The sequence below is a fragment of the Panthera onca genome, chromosome C2, assembly GCF_046562875.1.
Source record: "Panthera onca isolate mPanOnc1 chromosome C2, mPanOnc1 haplotype 2, whole genome shotgun sequence".
Lineage (NCBI taxonomy): Eukaryota > Metazoa > Chordata > Mammalia > Carnivora > Felidae > Panthera > Panthera onca.
The window spans coordinates 152,068,016-152,089,096 of NC_138347.1; the positions used below are offsets into that span (position 1 = coordinate 152,068,016).

The window sequence follows — 21,081 nt, forward strand, 5'->3', positions numbered from 1 at the left end:
TAGACAGAAGTAGGATCCAGCAAGAAGGGTTCCATATCCTTTTACATTCCCCCCCAGGTGGTGGTAGATGCCCTGGTGGGCGCCATCCCCTCCATCATGAACGTCCTCCTCGTCTGCCTCATCTTCTGGCTCATCTTCAGCATCATGGGCGTGAACTTCTTTGCTGGGAAGTTTGGGCGGTGCGTCAACAAAACCAATGAAAACCTTTCTCTTGTGCCTTTATCTATCGTGAATAACATGTCTGACTGTAAAGATCAGAACCACACTGGCAGCTTCTTCTGGGTCAACATGAAGGTCAACTTCGATAATGTTGCAATGGGTTACCTCGCCCTTCTGCAGGTGGTGAGTCCTGAGATCAACCATGTTTCTTCCTTTGGCTGCTTGATAATGTGGAAGGTCTGGGGTCTTCCACAAAATGCTATGTAGAGACTTTGCAAGGGGTAGCACTCAGTGTGAGCTGAAGTCACTCCCCATTCCTATGGACTAGCATGAGGCCAAAGAGCCTCACCAATTGATTCAATGTCACAGTGGTGCACAGTGGTGCAATTAGACAAGTGTGGGATGGTAGAATAGAATGGAGGGATGAACCTTCAATGGGATTGTATCAGGTGATGACTTAGAATTCACTACTTATACAAAATAGACATGATACAGCCCCCTGTTCAGTCTTCTACTGCATATCCTCTCCTAGATGGTAATACTCCAGTCTATTGTAAGGATAGAAAGTGCTGGTGGTGATGACAGGCAAACACATTTACACTTCCATTCACTCATGCATTCATACCTTGCCTACATCTTGTTCACTCAGTCCTCCATTCAGTCAGGGGTTGATGCAATTGCTTATATATTTGTCACGCAGTTACCCACACCTTCATGCATCCCACTATTTGTTCATGCATTTGTTCAACAAATAATCCCTGGGTAGCTGTGGTGTGCCGGGCACTGTGCTTAGCCCTGGCACACATGGAGGATTGGTTCCAGGGGTCCCATGCTTTATGAGAAAAACAGACAAATCAGTGAATCAAAACAGAGTTCAGTGTAGACGATAGGCAGACACTGAGTGGCCTCTGCTCCTTGTTTCCAGGCAACCTTTAAAGGCTGGATGGACATCATGTATGCAGCTGTTGATTCCCGAGATGTGAGTCTCAGCCTGCTATGACGACTGCCTGCCCCTCCGTGCATCCCACTCACATCAGTCTATTTGAAATGGACTGAGGGTGGCCTTGGTACCAGAAGAGGCAGTCCCCCAACAGCCTGGCCCTGTCCCTCCCTGGAGCAGTGTCCAGCTGGCCCTCTACTGAGTGTTTAAGCCAACCGCACCTGTTCCCCTACCAGGCACACTACCCAGGCTTTCGAAGCTTTTCTGCTCACCATTGAGGAAAGTATCAGATAACCACTCCAGAACGGTGTACGAGGGCACTCTTGGGCAGAGGCAGGAACAGCGTGGTGGCTAGGACAAGGGTACTGTCACATCAGCCAGGTGGAGGAGATGGGTGCTGCTGGGGCAAGATGCTTTGCTGCTGTGGCAGACAGTGCCGATGCCCTGCCCCAGATCCCCTCAGCCTGCCTCTTGAGTCCACCAACGTGCTACATTTCTGATTCTCATCTGAGACTTGACTTTCTTCAGTGCCTTACGGCTCGCTCGGCAACCCCTCCCCCAAGGGCGGGGTTTGAATGTCCAAAGGGGCTGCCTCACAGATAAGTTTTGGGAGTCTGTAGAGAAGTGTTCCAGTTTCCCTGTGTCTTAGAGGTACAATTCTGAGGTGTGTTCCACACAGTTTATTGGAGAACCCCAACAGGATAAAGTGCCTGTTGTCCCCCAGTGCTGGCCTGCTTAACAACACCCCCTTCATCAACTTTTCTCCTGCTTAACCTCCCCCTCCCTCATTCCTGCTTCCTGGGATCACCTCCCAAATAAACCACCCACATCCGTGTCCTTGTCTCAGGGATGAGCACAAACATACACCCACTTGCTCTCCATGCCTCACTTTGTCTGTTCACAGGTGAACTTGCAGCCCAAGTGGGAGGACAATGTGTACATGTACTTGTACTTCGTCATCTTCATCATTTTCGGTGGCTTCTTCACACTCAATCTCTTCGTTGGGGTCATAATTGACAACTTCAATCAACAGAAAAAAAAGATAAGTGGGGCTCAGGTGTTTTTGCGGTGGTGGTGAATCTTCCACTCCTTGTCCCCTGGCCTCATGACCAAAATCAACACTACTCACAGCCCTCATGCCTGACCGGGAGCCCAATTTTGACCTTTAATACCAACTCCCACCTTTGCACCCTGAGCACAGCCCTCACCCCTGCTGATGTCCTGGGGCTGCTGCTAGAAGAGTTACATTTCTCTGTGTCAGCAATGACCCTGTTCCTGCCTGAGTCCCCAACCTGTCTCCCAGAATGCCAAGGTCTTCCCAGCTAAAACCAGGTGCATTGGATATGTCCCAGGTGACCGTAGGGAAATATCAACAGGGAAAGAAATGGCCCCAGCACTTGCGGCCTCTGTCTGGGGCTATGACCCCCCAGAGCACTGAATCCAGGAGGCCTCAGGAAGGGCCAGAGCTCCAATGTTGGCAGAATCCCAACCTCCTTGGGAAGGGTAGGAAGACCCTCACCTCCATGGATGCTGACTCTGATGAATAGGAATCCAATCCCAGATAACCTTTCATGTTTCCATTACAATATGAGGGCATTAAAGGTATAAAATGCTTTCTTGTTACCCTCCATTAATCCTTTCATTTAATCCCCTCCATTCCTTTGAGGTGTATAGAGCAGAACTTTAGACTTATGTAAGCCAAGATCCAGAGAAAAAAAGGGTCATGGATAAATCACATAGCACAGCATTGAGAGCCCAGAATTGGTTGTGACATGACACAAACCTAGGCTTGCATTCCCTGCTCAACTATCACTATATGGCTGACCCTGGCAATATTAAAAACTTCTCTGAGCCTCAGGTTCTTCATCCATTCAATGGAGTTAATATTACCTACACAAGGATTCTGGTAAGAGGTAAATAAAACTCTGTACAAGAAGCACCTAGTTTAGGGCTGAGCTACTGTATTATTATTGTAATTTAGAATAAATGTCTAATGGTGCAGGCATCCCACCTGCAGAAAATCCTCAACCAGAGTTCTGGGGATAAGAAGTGGGGCCCTTCTCTGTCCCAGAGGGGCTCAGCAAGATAGCTGTGAAGGCTGACCAGTGTCATCAGCACCCTAGAGGGTTTTGAGACCATTCAAGCAATCCCTTCTCTCATTTTACAGATGAGGAAACTGAGGCCTTGACAGGGAGCTGGCCACGTTAGGTGATAGAATGAGAAAAGCCAGTGATCAAATTGGGGGAGAAACTGTGTTTGCTGACTCCTTGCTCCAAATTTTCAGTGTGTCCCCACCAAGTGCTCCCAACCTCCTGACCCTGCCTCCAGCCCCACCAAGATATTTCTCCCCAGAAGCCCTCTGTGCCCACAAATTTTCTGAAATCCCATAGATCTCCACAGATCTCAGCCCGCATCCCCACATTTGCAGTGACTAATTTACACGAACATGCTATGGAGATGGGAAGATTTCAAATTATGTCAGGAAGTGAAAGGTGAGGGGTTGAATGAAGGAGGTCTAGAGGGTCCTTAAAGAAAACCCAAAACTAAGGGAGGAAGGCATTTCCAACAGTGGAATTTAACTGTAACCGCAGAGGGCAACACACGTGGCGGGGCCTTAAGAGAACCAATCAAGAATTCTCCAAGGAATTCTTGGATAAGTCAGTAATAGTCCTCAGCTCCTCTTCAGAAAGGGGTTAAGCGGCTGGGTCTCAGGGTCTTTGTTCCAGAAGGCCCTGAAGGAAGCTCTTGCCCCTGGCAGGAACTGTGATTCTAGAAGCCTAGTGGATTTGACTGTAATGAGCAGGCTAGATTTAAGGCTCAGATTTAAAATGATATTTACCTTCTCCTGGGGTTCTACTCTCAAATGCCCCCTACTCTGTTGAGGAAACACCTCTGGGTTCTTGAAGAAGAGAAACAGGCTTTGTTCCATAGTCCCAGGCAGGGAGTCAGAGCTGGGGCTCAGTCCTATCCACTCTGTCACTGTTTGTGGCACCCGGACAGGACGCTGCTTGACTCTGGCCTTGACATGTCTTTCTACAGAGAAGGGAGTAGGAGGAGATGTACTTCTTCTCCAGCCTGCTCTGATTTTGGTATCCCTGGAAATTTCCATTGCTTTAATAATAGTGGTGTGTGCTATCCCCTCTCATACTTAGGGGGCCAGGACATCTTCATGACAGAGGAGCAAAAGAAGTACTATAATGCCATGAAGAAGCTGGGCTCCAAGAAGCCCCAGAAGCCCATCCCTCGGCCCCTGGTAAGCCCCAGAGCTTCCATCCAGAAGAGTATGTCTGGAAATCCAGGTGACAGCCTGTGCCTGTACCTGTGCCTGTGCCTGTGCTGCGTAGGGGTTGACCAGTGCTCTCTGTGAAGCAGTAAATCTGGGTTGTGTTTGGGGACAAGGTAACGAGAGTTCCAAGACCCAAGGAATGAGGAGACTGAAAGAAGCAACTGTGGTATTCTGGAGTGAATATATCTCCTACAGTTACTCCAAATTGACCTGTTTAAGGAAGTACTGAGTTCCTCAACCAGTTTAGGGTTCAATCACAAGATTGGGAACAGGTTAGGCTAAACGATAGTAGAGGTGGTTAGAGCCCTGAGATGAAGGGTTTGTGTGGTTGTGCATCATGATCTAGCCTCCATACATAAACCTCCAGCCTCACCCTACATTCCACCCCACCCCTATAGTAGACAGAGAGGAAATGGCCAAAACCCAACCCCCCGGGATCCTGGCCCCAGTGATGGTCATGGTCAAGTGGCACAATAGGAATAAAAAGTTGTGTTTAGACTAACCAAAACTTAGAGCCATACTCCACTTTTATTCTTTATTCACAAAGACCCTAAGAGACATGCCATTTTATTTCTCCATTAAATGCAACACCCAAACCATGCGTGTTATCACCTAAGTTCTTCTCAGTCCTCCACCAGAAGATGGAAAATGTCAAACCTCTAGTTGGCCTCTGTTGAGACTGGATGAACAGGTTTGGGAGTGGGAGTATTGCTATGCTGGAAATGTACAACTGAACTTCTTCCAAGAATTTCTGAGCCATCCACTCCAGTGAATGGAATTGGCATCTTGTCCCTTTACATAACCTTTCTGTGGTTAAGATGTGGTATTTGTGAAGAAAACTACAGGTGCTGCATAGGGCACAATGCCATTAGCCTTTCCCCCCACCAGGGCAAAACCTAAGAACCTGCAACAAAGGAGTGGACCTTTCCCTAGAATTAGAGAGACATACATTCTGTTGGCCATGGCATTAGGATTTCTAAATCAAGGCATGGGGTTTGCATAAGTGACTAAAAACTTCATGAGCACACAGCCTTGAAAACATTTACAGGAGGAAAAAAAATGGTTTTTGGATGTATTTTACTTGGAAACAGTGGTCACAAATGTATCACTATGCTCAATTCTAACAAGAAGTGTTATAATGGAGGTGTCTGGGTGGCTGAGTTGGTTGAACATCTGACTTTTGATTTTGGCTCAGGTCATGATCCCAGGGTTGTGGAATTGAGCCCCATGTCAGGCTCGACACTGAGCATAGAGCCTGCTTGAGATTCTCTCTCTCCTGCCCCTCTCCCCCACTCATGCTCTCTCTCAAATAAAATAAATAATAAAAAGAAGTGTTACAACGAGGGGTGATAGGATGTTCAGACCTCTGTAGAGGCAGAGATTTCCTTCCAAATCCCCATAAGGATCAAGATAACTGGGGTGGAATGAACCTAAGGGAAAGTCCTTAAGGCTCAGGGAGTATCCCTCTGTCGGCCAGGTTAATGGGCAGGAAGGGGCTCAGAATTAAAAGATGTAGGTAAATGACTGAGCCCAGCCAATCAGCATCAAGTCAGGGGAGAAGGATCCTGAGACTTACAGACAATAAAGCAGCTGAGTCCCTGCTGGCCATCACTGGTGGCTAGACCAATGCTGAGTCCACAGTTGAACTAGACACTAAGGAGTCTGTGCTAGGGACATCCCTTGGCGAATCATGTTGGTACCTTGCCCTATACATTGCTCAATCTCTCCATAACATCTCAGCTTCTCCCCTTTTATCAACCAACCCCACAGGCCACCATACCTTCCTCCTGTCAAGGAGGACAATTTCCCTGAGATAGGATTAACTGAATTTCAGAAAAGGGCCCTGGAGAGGACACTATCTTAATACAAAAGCAGGAACATAATGTTGAAATTCCAGGCACTACAATAAGAGTGGAAGACAATGGTTGGGCAGGAAGACTTACAATGAAATCACCATTTCTCCCGCTTAAGCCATAACCAAGACCCTCCAAGGTTGGCACTCAGGGAAGCCCTCACATGGATAAGGAAAGTGAGACATCACAGCCCAGCTGTATTTCTGAGATTCATCATCCCTTTGGATGGGAAGGGGGTGTATTACTAATTAACTATCAACACTGTCCTAGCTTTAGTGGAAGAACACGGCTCTCTCCTTAATACTCTGTTCCAAGCACAGCCAACATAATTTTCCCTTTGTTCCCCTTATCGTAGCTGAGGCAAGACCTGAACATTTAATTAAGACTTTGAAGTCTTAGAGGTCCCAAAGGGGAAACTAACAGAGCAGGGGCCCAAGCAACAACTGCATATGGCTGCTCTCCAGGGCCCAAAGCCTTCCCCTGCCCTCCCTCCTGGCTGGCATCCATATGGCAGGCAACATCTTGGTATTCACCACCAAGTGGGACAAGCCTGATCATCTGCCCTCCTCAAAGGCCAGACCCAAGCCAAAAGAGAAATTCCCACTCCCACCTAAGACTCACCTTCCCAGATCCAGCTCTCTTTTCACTAGACTATTAGCACTGGAATGCTCACCTTCTTCCCTTAGTAGTCCCAATATGTTGACTGGTCAGATAAAAGCTGAGCATTGACACAGTAGTTCTGCCCCATAGGTGCATGGGTGCCATTTCACAGCAGGGTCAACCTGGGACACGCACGCGTGTGCATGCGCGTGCACACACACACACACACACACCTCCACACTACTGGCAAAGCTCAAGTTCTAAATTTTATGCTTCATCCATAGCAAAGACTAAGACTTCCACAAGACTGGGAAATCTCATTCTGTAACATCCCCTGCTATAGAAATTACTAAAAGCAGGTTTCACATACTCCCCTTTATAGGAAAATAATAGGCTCTAGAATATCACATCATCAGTCACCCACTTCATCATCTCTGAGAGCACTGAGGGTTGCAGAGAAGTGATCCCTGCCCACAGGCTAAGCCAAGAGCAGCAAGCCACTCCATTCTCCAGCATACAAATATCTGGGGCGAACTCAATGCCCACATCTCAGTAATGCTGTCACCTGCTCTGTTCAATTACAAGTTGTGTGGTCATAATTAGGCCTTTATTTTTCTTGCCATTTTCAGTGATGAAATGGAAGTTATTCGTGGCTCTGCAATCCCCCTCCCACTCCAGAAGAGACACGGACCAGCAGTTATGCCAAGATCCAGGCCCATTTGGGTCTGATCCTCTACTCCAACCCCACAGAGTAGCAACCCCTCCCCACCAGGAAGCAGAAAACAAGATCCAGCCTCTGTCACAGCCCTTCTCCTCTCTGTCTGCTTTGCAGCTTCTGTGAGCTCCCTGGTGAGACTCATGACAGGGTCCTCTCTGCCTCCACTCATGCAGAGCCCCAAACATAGTACACATTCAGTAAGTGCCTATTATACACAATAGATTGGCCTTCTAATTTTATTTGAGGTATGGGTAATTCAGAGCTGTCCGTTCTGTCATCCATTCATTCATCTATTTATTGAGGATCTATTTCATGTCAGGTACTTACTAATTCACAGGCTGGAGAGATTGCTAAGAGAGAAAGAATAGGGTGAAGAGTCCTGCCTAGACTGAGCCTTGAGGTGCTCTAACATCTATGGGTTGCATAAAGAAGACTCAAAACAGAGCAGCCAGAAAGGCAAGAAAAGAACCAGGAAAGTAAGGCATGATGGAAACCAAGAAAGGATAGTTTCAACGTGGCATGTGTGGCAAGCAATGCTGAACAGGTGTCCATGGACTTACATTATGGAGGTCATCGGTGATCTGAATGAGAACCATCTCAGTGGCGGGATGGGGACAAAAGTTATGTTGGAGTGAGTGGGAAACAGTGATTGCACAACATGCCTTTAAGAATTTACTGTAAGAGTGGAGGGGAGGAGTAGGGTGGTAGGTTGTAAGGTTCAGGAAGATTTTTCTTTAAGCTAGGAACAGCTGGGTTATTAGAGATTTAGCTAAGGAACCAAGAGGTAGTAGCCAAGAGAGGCCATATCTGGCCAAAAGCCTCACTCCTCAGTAATGAAGCCAAAGGACCAGGAGGTTGGCAAGTGTCAGCAGTGAAGAAGAGGTAAAGGTGGGCTACATAAATGACACAAGCTTCAGAGGAGGAAGGGTTTTGCAAGCTGCAGGAGGAGCAAAGTTCCGAAAGATACAATGGGAAAAGAGAAGGACCCCAAGCCTGTCCCTTTGACCTGGGGTACCTGGGGTGGGGGAGAATAGCAGCCACTGAGTTTGCAGTTCTTTGTTTGTTTTTGTGAGAGAGAGAGCGAGAGAGAGAGTGACGCATGAGCAAGGGAGGGGCAGAGAGAGAGGGAGGGAGAGAGAATCCCAAGCAAGCTCTGCACTAATAGTGTGGAACACAATGTAGTGCTTGACCCCACAAACCCTGAGATCATGACCTGAGCTGAAATCAAGAGTTGGACGCTCGATTGATTGTGCCACCTAGGGGCTCTGAGTTTGCAGTTCTTGAACTCATGCTATGCAGGCACTGTGGGAACACAATGTTAAATGAGACATGGCCCCTTCCTCAAAGAGTTCACTGTCTAGCAGAGAAGAGAAGCACACATGAAATGCTAGAACTCAAGACTGACTACAAAGGCTGTGGGAGGAAAGAGGAAATGAGCAATGTGGTATGATGTGATTAGGGAGATCTCCCTGGAGGAAGTGGGGCTTAAGAAAAATGGATCACTCCAGACTATTTGGATTTAGACAGCCAAGAGAAGGGATGGGAAAGACTTTGCAAATGGAGCACCAGCAAGGACAAAGTGCCTGATGACTTCAAAGGGGTGAGAAAGATAACAAGGACTTGAATCGAGGCATTGAGGTAGAATCAACTAAGGATAAGATTCTGGAAGGAGTAAGGACAGGACTTGGCTTCTCTCTGGATGTGGAGTGTGAACAAGACAAGAGAGACAGGCTTTAGAAAGCCATCTGTGGAGAGCACAGCCTCTCTAGATGCGTTGTGTATGTTGGCCAGTAAGGCCCTGATATACCATCTCTTGTTTTCTCAGAACAAGTACCAGGGCTTTGTCTTTGACGTTGTGACCAGACAAGCTTTTGACATCATCATCATGGTCCTCATCTGCCTCAATATGATCACCATGATGGTGGAGACTGATGACCAGAGTGAAGAAAAGACAAAAATCCTCAACAAAGTCAACCAGTTCTTTGTGGCTGTCTTCACGGGAGAGTGTGTCATGAAGGTGTTCGCCTTACGGCATTACTACTTCACCAATGGCTGGAATGTGTTTGACTTCATTGTCGTGGTCCTCTCCATTGGGAGTAAGTGGGCTCACAGCTGGCGGGGAAGCCCAGCCTCTGCTTGGGGTTGTTTGGGTTGTTGTTTTCAAAACCAAGAGGGCAACCAACAAATTTGTCCAATACCTATTACATATTAGAGGAGCCCAGTATTTGCTGCTTTCCAAGAGCAGCAGGTTTAAAATGCCTCTGGGCCTCTCGGTGAAATGGAGAGTTTCCATCGGCCTTCTCCATGCAGTCATGAAGGGTTTTTAGGCACCTACTGTGTGCATAGCCCATTGGCTGAGCTTTGGGGGATGTTAGGGATAATCACTTCTCCAGAGAAAATAAGATGATGGAGTTTCCTTTATCTTGATGGCCTTCAAAGTGAAGAATGGGTGGTGTGATGTGAGATGAGTCATAAAATACTTTCTGGAAAAGGAGGTGGTTGCCCGAAGAGTGGGAAATACTAAGAGTGTTCAAAGGAGATTTTTTTTTTTTAAGTTATATGAGACCTTTATTTCAAAATGAAATTTCTTATAAAACAGTGATTGTCCAGGGACGTCTGGTGGCTCAGTCGGTTGAGCGTCTGACTTTGGCTCAGGTCATGATCTCACAGTTCGTGAGTTCGAGCCCCGCATCGGGCTCTGTGCTGATGGCTCAGAGCCTGGAGCCTGCTTCGGATTCTGTGTCTCCCTCTCTCTCAGCCCTTCCCCCACTTGTGCTATGTTTCTCTCTGTCTCTCAAAAATAAATAAATGTAAAAAAAAAAAATTTTAAACAATGATTGTCCAACCCTAATAATTTAAAAATCAGGAAACATTTATTCAGTGCTACTCTATAGTGTAGAAACTGCCTGTACAAAGGAGATTCTTAAGTCAAGGATCTAGAATTAAATATCTATAAAACTGTCCACTTAGGGAATGTGAGTGATAGAAAAATCAAAGGGTCAATGCCAAGAGATCAATGCTCTTAGGGCCTAGTGTGGGTGTTGAATGATAGGCCCAGTTTTGGAGGACCAATGAGTGTTCAGAGAAAATTAATAAAGTCAGAAGCTAAAGTGGGGAATGGAGCCACCATAGCTGGGTACTTGCTGACATCTGAGAACTGGGATGCATTCCTTGGATCTTCACAATAGCTCTCTGGAGTGTTCTTATCCTCATCTTGGAATTTAAAATTGAGCCTCACAGATTAAGAAAGTGATACAAGGTCACAGTTTGTAAAGGGCAGAGCTGAATTTAGTCCAGGCTAATGTTCTTCTTCTTCTTTTTTTTTTTTTAATGTTTACTTATTTTTGAGAGACAGAGCACAAGTGGGGGAGGGGCAGAGAGAGAAGGAGACACAGAATCTGAAGCAGGATCCAGGCTCTGAGCTGTCAGCACAGAGCCAAAGGAACCTACGAACTGCGAGATCATGACCTGAGTCGAAGTCAGTCACTTAACCGACTGAGCCACCCAAGCGCCCCAGACCAGGCTAATGTTCTTCTAATGAACTAGCTGCTTTCCAACAATAACTGAGAGAGTGTTCCTGGCCTTCTTGTGGTTTAGGCAAAGTTTGGCTCTACAAAGGCCAAATCCCACGCGCCAGCTTTACTTTGCATTATAAATATATCCTGACCTGTTATATCATAACTTGCTTACTTTTCATGTCAGGGCATAGCTGTGGATTTCATTTTCCATTGATTTACCATCAAAAGCTAACAGCATCTAAATACAACTTGGCAGCATTTAATCAATCTCCCCACCCAGGTGCTGAAACACAGCCCTGGGTTGTGTTTATTTGTTGGTGAGTTTACGTTTATTTTTGTGTTTCGCTTTGTTTTCCTGCTGCTGGTGGTTTTTGTGGGAGGTTTGTTTTGTTTGTTTGCTTTCCCAAAGTGGGAGATTTTAAAGGCCATTTTGATTTTATAATAGAGAAAAGAGCTTGCTTATGTGGGCTCCCATATCAATTCTATAGAAATAAATATACTCAAAGTACTCCAATCTATGATGGGGACACCTTAACTGCTAGTTCCTATGACCCACACAGCAACACCATCCACTGGTTAGAAATAAGTCATAGAGGCAGCTAGAAAACTAGTGAAAGAACCCACCTCTTCACCCCCCTGCCCTCCCTCTCTCCCTTTCTTCCTTCCCACCAGCAAGACATGTATTGAGTACCTAATTGCTATAAGTATGAAGACTCATTATCCCTTGAAGTACATGTAAACTGGTTGGCTGGCAGAATCTTAGTAGATTATATAGAAACATAATGTACCCCACACTGTAGAAAAATATCCCAGTTAAATTGACTTTAAGAGAGGGGCTTTCATAAAGATTTTATAATATAATATTATAATTGCTTCTTGAATCTCTTCCCATTTCCTTCCTCCTTCCAACACAATACTGTGACCACCCGTATTCATATGAAAAAAGGCAAGTAGGAGACGAAGGTCAAGGGAACCCTGGCAAAGAGAGAGAGAGCTGGCCACCACACTCCTCATCATTTGTCCTAAGAGGTTTCAAATCCTGTCTGACCTAAAGGCCTCGCCTAATCTTTGGTGGGCCCTGTGTCCGTCAAATCTTCAAATTAGATATCATATAGGGAGACATATACATTCTTCATCTTTCCAACTTTGTTCATAGTTGGGGGTGGGAGGGCTGTAACTGACCCTAAACAAGCCTATCTGCAGGCCCTAACATACAGTTCAAACGCAGCTGGAAATGAAAGAAACAAATACAAGCCATTATGTAGACAGCTGGCCATTCAAAGCCATTCTGCTTTAGCTGTCAGCAAGTTGCCCGACTCCTCAGGCCCCCCTTGTAATTAACACCAGGCTCTGTACAATTATCCACAGGACCATGTGCCAGGAACTAAGTCAATCTTCCCAGTAGGAGATGGGGAAATGAGTCACAAGGGACCCTGACCTTCACAGAGCACAGGGCAAGGGTGGAGGAAAAGGCATGTCCCAAGGCTGAATTCTCAAGGAAGAGTAGGACCTGTGTCATAGACAGAAATGGACCAGGACTGTGTGTATGTGGAATATGGTGCCATCACTTCCAGCTAGGCTGCAGAAGGTAGGGCTTTGACCATGGAGGTTGACTAAGAGGAAGACATTCCAGATGGAAGGAAAGAAAGATAAGAACATGGTGGGAAGGATGGGACTTACTTCAGAGACAAACGATTTATGCAGTGAGCATGTACGGAGCCCCTACATTATGCCAATCACCATGCGATGCTCAGAGGGCCCAGAGTTCTTGATTACAGATCCTCACATGGAGGTCCACACAGAGCAGAGACGGGAGAGCGTGACTGCGGCCAGCTTTGTCAAGGCTCATGCTTGTAAGTACTAATTAGATCATTTTCCTCTCTTCTAAAGGCCTGGTGTTTTCTGCGATTCTGACGTCACTCGAAAATTACTTCTCCCCAACGCTATTCCGAGTCATCCGCCTGGCCCGAATCGGCCGCATCCTCAGGCTGATCCGAGCGGCCAAGGGGATCCGCACGCTGCTCTTTGCCCTCATGATGTCCCTGCCTGCCCTCTTCAACATAGGGCTGCTGCTCTTCCTCGTCATGTTCATCTACTCCATCTTCGGCATGGCCAGCTTCCCCCATGTAAGGTGGGAGGCCGGCATCGACGACATGTTCAACTTCCAGACCTTCGCCAACAGCATGCTGTGCCTCTTCCAGATCACCACGTCGGCCGGCTGGGACGGCCTCCTCAGCCCCATCCTCAACACGGGGCCCCCCTACTGCGACCCCAATCTGCCCAACAGCAACGGCTCCCGGGGGAACTGTGGGAGCCCGGCCGTGGGCATCCTCTTCTTCACCACCTACATCATCATCTCCTTTCTCATCGTGGTCAACATGTACATCGCAGTGATTCTGGAGAACTTCAATGTGGCCACACAGGAGAGCAGTGAACCTCTGAGTGAGGATGACTTTGACATGTTTTATGAGACCTGGGAGAAGTTTGACCCGGAAGCCACTCAGTTTATTACCTTTTCTGCCCTCTCGGACTTTGCAGACACCCTCTCTGGCCCCCTGCGAATCCCAAAACCCAATCAGAATGTATTAATCCAGATGGACCTGCCCTTGGTCCCTGGAGATAAGATCCACTGTTTGGACATTCTTTTTGCCTTCACTAAGAATGTTCTGGGAGAATCTGGGGAGTTGGATTCTCTGAAGGCAAACATTGAAGAGAAGTTTATGGCAACTAATGTTTCAAAAGCATCTTATGAACCAATAGCAACCACCCTCCGGTGGAAGCAAGAAGACATTTCGGCTACTGTCATTCAAAAGGCCTATCGGAGCTATGTGCTGCACCGCTCCAAGACAATCTCCAGCCCTCCAGGTGTGCCCAGGGCTGAGGAGGAGGCTGTGTCACCCCCAGATGAAGCCTTTGCTGGATTCATGGCAAATGAAAACTGTGCCCTCCCAGACAAATCTGAAAGTGTGTCTGCTGTATCTTTCCCACCATCCTATGACAGTGTCACGAGAGGCCTTAGTGATCAAGTCAACCTGAGCACATCCAGCTCAATGCAGAATGAAGATGAAGCTACCAGTAAGAAAGCAACTGCCCCTGGGCCCTAGTGAGGACACTCTAGCATGGACATAACCAGTTCTGATGTGACCTTCTGCTCTGTGATAACTCTTTCCCACTACAGGTGGCACCCAGCTACCCCCTCATCGATGCATGCCACCGGTCAGTGTCAGAACCGGGAAGAGAACGCAATTGGCACCCACCTTTGCAGAAACCGTCATGTGCCCACAGGAGTCAGAAGCCTAGAGCATCTCCACTGTGACTACCCTTTTGAATTTCAATGTCAGATGATGTATTCTCTTACTTTCCAGAAAATGTCCCTGGTCCTCTTATTTTCATTGTGACCAGAGCTTACATCTACTGTGACAAACTTCTCAGGACCAGAACTTCCAAAGATCTATGGCAAGGATGTTGCTGAAGGTCCAAGGTAGTCCTCTGTGAAACACCACATAGGGATTGGCAATCTTATTCAGGATTCTGCATGACTGCATGTTGAGAGTTGCCAGACAATTGTTCCTGCCCAGGGTAACATCTGTGGTCTATGTCACGAAAGGCCTTTGAGATATCCATTAAAATTAATATTTTTAAAGGTATATCAAGGCCAATGTTATATCTTAAAGCATCATTTTAAAAAATTGTATGATACTGACATTTGTCATAAATCACTTCTTCACTTTCAGGTTTCCTGATATTATTTCGCAGTTTGAGCTTGAGTCTGGATGGGGCAGGAAGTAGCACTGTCCTGAAAGTTTGTTCTAATCCTAAGTACTCCACCAACTGCCATGCCACCTGCACCACACCCTTTCCCCTCTGAACCTCAGTTTCCCCTCTTGTAATATTGGTGGGAGGCAGGAGACAAAATGGACACTCTCTATAGCCCTTGCATTTCCTGTTGTAGAACTCAGTCGCGCTCTGTTCCAATTTAGACGAGGAAAACACTCTCTCCTGAAGCTGCCAATGGTCAGACTTTCCTGCTGTGTGGCTAAAGAGGCAGCTTTTGGATACATTCCAGAACCAGTTTCACATCTCATAAGCAGACCTTAAGAAGGAAAGTTTTCACATTTCCCTTGGGCCAAGTTTCCATTATTAGTATAATCAAAAGAAAAGGGACATTTTGAAAAAGATGAACTGAGAGATAAAAGGTATGGTCAATATTTTCTTAAATTCATCCTACAAATGTGATTAAGTAACTATTCTATGACAGGCATGCTCTAAATACAAGCGATAATGGGAACTAAGCCCCAAACAATCCATTGGACTTAAGCAGTGGGTGAAGAAAGGGTTGTCAGAAGATAATATTCAGCCCAAAGAATGTGGCGGGTCTTAAGATGAAGGAGAGCAAAGAGTTCATGTGACAACATAGGGTATAAAGGATCTTAATGACAGCCATGATCTTCTATTAGCCCTTGGGACATTTCCTGCCACAATAACAAGGAACAGGTAAATTTGCTGATATATATATTTAATCACATCTTAAGACTTCCCATTTATACAATTACAAAGCCTAGAGACTAGTCCGCCATACATGCCTCATGGATACAGATTTTCTGAAACCTTGATCTCCTTTCTCTGTCACTGTTGGCCCATCAGAGGCCAAAGTGGCTTTCAAGATGCTTGTTGGGGGTTTGTCAGCACCCACAGATGGAGGTTAATATGGTGATGATGGAATAACTGAGGGCATGGGCTATCCCAGGACAAATCAGATGTTCTCTGGATGCGTGATTGGTATCTTAAGGATGAGTTCAACAAAATGGCTGTTCCTCCCTGGTTTCTCTGAACCAGGGAGCACAGATGTTGATGGTGCCACTTCTCCAACATCTAAATCCCATGAATTTAATTAAATACCATCTAAGACAGCTGGATGGACAGAGAACTTGGGGAATGGCTTGTTTTTATATGTTATGTGGAAGAATGAAATGTACCCAATCATCAGACTAGTTTTATTAAGTAGATGATATTATTCTCAAAGATATTCCTGATCCATTTTTTGCCCCAGGTTGTGACTTGAGTTGTTCCCCCCGACCCCTGAAAAAGATATGTTGAAGTTCTAAGCCATGGTACCTGCAAATGTGACCTTATTTGGAAATAGAGTCTTTGTAGATGCAGTAATAGTGGATTTAAGTGGGCCCTAATCCAGTGATGAATATCTCTAAAACATGAGGGAAATTTGAACATAGACACACAGAGAAGAGAATGCCATGTGAAAACACACACACACACACACACACACACACACACAGAAGCTTTGTGAAGACAGAGGCAGAAATTAGAGTGATGTGGCTGCAAGCCAAGGAATGCCAAGTATTGCTGGAAACCACCAAAAACTAGAAAAGGACAAAGAAGGATTCTTCTCTAGAACCTTCAGAGACAGCATAGACCCGTCAATATTCTGGCCTCCAGAACTGGGAGAGAATACGTGCCTGTTATTTTAAGCCACCTAGTTTGTGGTACTTTGTTACAGCAGCCCTAGCAAACTAACACACCCCACCTTTTTTCTATACAGATGCATTTCCCAAATTATTATGGGAACCACTGGAAAAGTAATTCAATAGACACAGCTTGCATTGCACAGAGTTTTCAGAAATCTATTCACTAAAAACAGAAGCTTACTGATTAGAACCGTATCTCGCCAGGAGTGGCCGCACGGCTCCCCAGGTTCCTGGGCCGGCGGCTATTTAAGCGCGGCCCACCGTGTCAGCTGCGTGGCAGCCTGGAGGCTCCGCACCCAGGAGTCATGCTCGCTTCGCGGAGGCGCTAGCTGGCCGGGGACCTGAGTCTAGAAGCAAGACTTCTTCCATCTACTGCTTGTCAAATGGTAGACTGGACATTCGGAAAGCCTGTAATGGGGGGTTTGCTTTTTAGACCTTGGGAGAAAGAAATAATACCTTGCAGAAAAGTACAATATTAGGCTCCAAAGATGGCCAACGAACCCTTTTACCCAGATTATTTTAAGCTGAACTGGAGGGGACGTGGGGAGGCTTCAGGAAGAGGTCTTACCTACTGTCTTCAGGGACAGATAGGTATCTGTAGCAGGTTATGTTCATCTGAGACTTCGGGGATTGCCTGGTGTCACTAAGCGTCTGCTGGTGCTGGAGGTGGCTGTCTGCCTTCTTGCCGTGTCTAACGAAGTAGAAACGAGCACAACTAATGGTCAGCCTGACCAACAGGCTGCACCAAAAGCACCATCGAAGAAGGAAAAAAAAGGCTCTGAAAAGACAGATGAGTATCCTTTGGCCAGATTCAAAGGTGATGGTGTAAAATACAAGGCCAGGCTGATTGGCACTGATGATGTGCCTGATGCAAGAGGGGATAAAATGAGCTAAGATTCCATGATGAAACTAAAGGGAATGGCGGCAGCTGGTTGGTCTCAAGGACAACACAAACAAAGGATCTGGGTCAACATTTTCCTTTCTGGGATAAAAATAATTGATGAGAACAACTGGCGTGATAGAGCATGAACGCCCAGTAAATAAAATTTCTTTCATTGCCCGTGATGTGACAGACAACCAGGCGTTTGGTTACGTGTGTGGAGGAGAAGGCCAGCATCAGTTTTTTTGTCATAAAAACAGGACAACAGGCTGAGCCATTAGTTGTTGATCTTAAAGACCTCTTTCAAGTTATCTACAATGTAAAGAAAAAGGAAGAAGAAAAGAAAAAGATGGAAGAAGCCAACAAGGCACTAGAGAACAGGAGTGAGACCCTACTGACCCTTGATGACCAAGCTAACAAACTAAAATTGGGTGTTGACCAGATGGATTTGTTTGGGGACATGTCTACACCTCCTGACCTAAATAGTCCAGCAGAAAACAAAAATACCCTGTTAGTGGATCTAAACTCTGAAATCGACACCAAGGAGAATTCTTTAAGAGAAAATCCATTCTTAACAAATGGCATTACCTCCTGCTCTCTTCCTCGACCAAAGCCTCAGGCAGCTTTCTTGCCTGAAAATGCCTTTTCTGCCAATCTCAACTTCTTTCCCACCCCTAATCCTGATCCTTTCCATGACGATCCTTTTGCACAGCCAGACAAATCCTTTTGCACAGCCAGACCAATCGACACCCTCTTCGTTTGATTCTCTCAAATCTTCAGATCAGAAGAAAGAGAATTTGAGTAGTTTGTCTACTCTACTGAGTAACAGGCCCCTGAATGGGGATGTTAACTACTTTGGTCAGCAGTTTGACCAAATCTCTAACCTGACTGGCAAACAGGAAGCTCAGGCAGGCCTGTGGCCCTTTTCAAGTACACAAACACAGCCAGCAGTGAGAACTCAAAATGGGGTATCTGAAAGAGAACAGAACGGCTTCCATGGCAAATCCTCCCCGAAGCCTTTTGTGGGAAGCCCTCCCAAAGGACTGTCCATACCGAATGGCGTAAAGCAGGACTTGGAAAGCTCTGTCCAGTCCTCACCACATGACCCTATAGCCATTATCCCACTTCCACAAAGTACCAAACCAGGACGAGGCAGAAGGACTGCTAGGTCTCCAGCAAAAGACTTGCCTGCATCAGACATCTTTACCCCTCCCATCTCAGAACTTCCCAGCCAGACATCACCTACAGGACAATCTGCAACCCTACAGACCAACCCTCTGGATCTCTTTAAAACAAATGCTTCTACCCCAGTGGGACCCCTTGCGGGTTTAGGTGGTATACCAGGTAGCCCCCCCCCCCCCGCCCCGCCCCAGGCAGGACCATGGAATCCAACATCTTTAGTCTTCAATCAGTCCGTGTCAGTGGTACCGGGAGCCACGATGAGGGGTCAGCCTTCAGGATTGTCAGCCAGTTGTTTTTACCAAAAGCCCAGGTGTTCCAAGTTGGAAGTAGCCTTCATCTTAGCAGCTTTAACTCCAACTCCAGGCCCTGTTGTTTGGGGCCCATCAGCCTCTGTGGCACCCAATACTTGGTCATCAACAAGCCCTTTGGGGAACCCTTTCCAGAGCAATATTTTTCTGACTTCTACTATGTCTGCCCAGTCCCCTCCTATGCTCTCCTCTGTCCTGGTCACTCCTCCTCAACCACCTCCCAGAACTGGCCCTCCAAAGGACACCTCCAGTGATGCCCTCACTGCCTTGGACCCACTTGGGGATAAAGAAGTCAAAGAAGCGAAAGAAATGTTTAAGGACTTTCAACTTCGGCAGCTACCTGCTGTGCCTGCAAGGAAGGGAGAGCAGACTTCCTCCGGGACCTCAAGTGCCTTCTCCAGTTATTTTAAGAGCAAAGTTGGCATTCCACAGGAGAATGCAGACCATGATGACTTTGATGCTAATCAACTGTTGAAAAAGACCAATGAACCACCAAAGCCAGTTCCCAGACGGGATTCCCTGCCAGTTACCAAATCTGCTGACAATACATTTGAGAACCCTTTCTCTAAAGATTCTTTCAGTTCATCGCAAACCTCTATGGCTTCTCAACCCACATCTCCTGATGTATATAGGGATCCTTTTGGAAACCCTTTTGCCTAACTTCTGAACTTGATATGCTGACTCTCCAGAGGAACAAAAATTTTGGCCTTTTTGCTAATATCCAAACACCTTGACCTCTGTTCTTGTTCCAGCTTTGACATATTAACTGTTGCTTTATTTCTTGCTATCTCTTCCACTTGTAAAATATCTTTCACTTTCTGTTTAGATTAAAGCTAAACTGAATCTATGGCTTTAAATAAATAAAGACTCTAAATTCTCTTTGAAAAAAAACCCACAAGCTTAGTCCTTGAAAATTTCACTAGATCTACTTGAAAGTTCAGCCGGTGGTCCAATTACAAGGTTAAGCGAATCTTAGAGGTCCAGGGCAGATGGAAAATCAGAGCTGAAGGGAAACAAGAAACAGAACAGCAGTGTTGACTGTATAAATATCTGAAACCTTAAAATATGCCTCCACTATAAACACTACCTTGACTTTTTAATCCATTAAACTGTGTAACACAGAGACATACGTAGCCAAGAACATTCAAGAACATCCAGCCAACACAGATGAGAAGATGTAAGCAGAGCCTCGGTGTGCTAGAGCGTTTGCCTTAAGACAAAGGTGAAGTCACTTTCCCAAGCACTGGGGATGTAAAATTAGTAAGACACATCCTCAGCCTGGAGCTGAACACAGGCTGAGGTTTAATAAAAAACAAAAAATAAAGCGATCCCAAGATTTCCAACAGTGACAGGCTAGTAAAAGTTTGTATTATTATTAAACTTTGCTAAGTTAAGAATTCATGAGTTAATTACTAGGATTGCCACTAGCAGAATAGAAACAAAGTATATTCCAAACGAGGATCGGGGATATAAGCTAATAAATAATTAGACAATCAAAAAAGTAAGATAGGGAGGAAGATATAAGAGAAATATAGAACAAGAGGAACAAGTAGAAAAGACAGAGTAATGTAGTATATTTGAAAACAAATATATCAACAGTTGTATTAAATGTAAATGGACTATGTGCTCCAAAAAATCAGCAAAGATTGTAACACAGAATTTTTAAATGCCAATAAACAATGTCTATAGAAAGACAAAACTAAAGCCTCAGATTATCAAAAAGATAAAAATAAAAAGAGGGAAAAGATATACCATGTAACTATTAATCAAGTAGCTGCAAAGTTCATGGTTTTTTCCAAGTATTTAGGGAACATTTACAGAAATAGTCATTATAACTAGACATAGGGGTACCTGGGTGGCTCAGTCAGTTAAGCACCCGACTTCAGCTCAGGTCATGATCTCACAGTTCGTGAGTTAGAGCCCCGCATAAGGCTCTGTGCTGACAGCTCAGAGCCTGGAGCCTGCTTTGGATTCTCTCTCTCTCTCTCTCTCTCTCTCTCTCTCTCTGCCTCTCCCCCACTCACGCTCTGTCTCTCTCTCCCTCAAAAATAAATAAACATTTTTTAAAAATTAAAAAAATAACTACACATAGAATAATATTTTGAAAGTTTTCAAGACACTAGAAGTATATAATGTGTTTTCTGACCACACTTT

At 45.7% G+C, this 21,081-nt stretch overlaps 1 protein-coding gene and 1 pseudogene across 3 annotated transcripts in view; both read left to right on the forward strand.

Moving 5' to 3' along the window:
- The window catches only part of SCN10A (sodium voltage-gated channel alpha subunit 10), a 93,593-nt gene extending 78,919 nt beyond the window's left edge, over positions 1-14,674 (forward strand). For all 3 annotated transcript variants that reach the window (XM_078432478.2, XM_078432479.2, XM_078432480.2), the window contains 6 exons: positions 58-342; positions 1,085-1,138; positions 2,004-2,141; positions 4,248-4,352; positions 9,382-9,652; positions 12,965-14,674. In XM_078432478.2, the coding sequence (XP_078288604.1) occupies positions 58-342; positions 1,085-1,138; positions 2,004-2,141; positions 4,248-4,352; positions 9,382-9,652; positions 12,965-14,178 (2,067 nt within the window). In that variant the 3' untranslated portion in view covers positions 14,179-14,674. The remainder of the gene's footprint in view (positions 1-57; positions 343-1,084; positions 1,139-2,003; positions 2,142-4,247; positions 4,353-9,381; positions 9,653-12,964) is intronic.
- A 1,728-nt stretch (positions 14,675-16,402) lies between these two features.
- Positions 16,403-18,200, forward strand: LOC144612837 (disabled homolog 2 pseudogene; annotated as a pseudogene).
- The last annotated feature ends 2,881 nt before the right edge of the window (positions 18,201-21,081 follow it).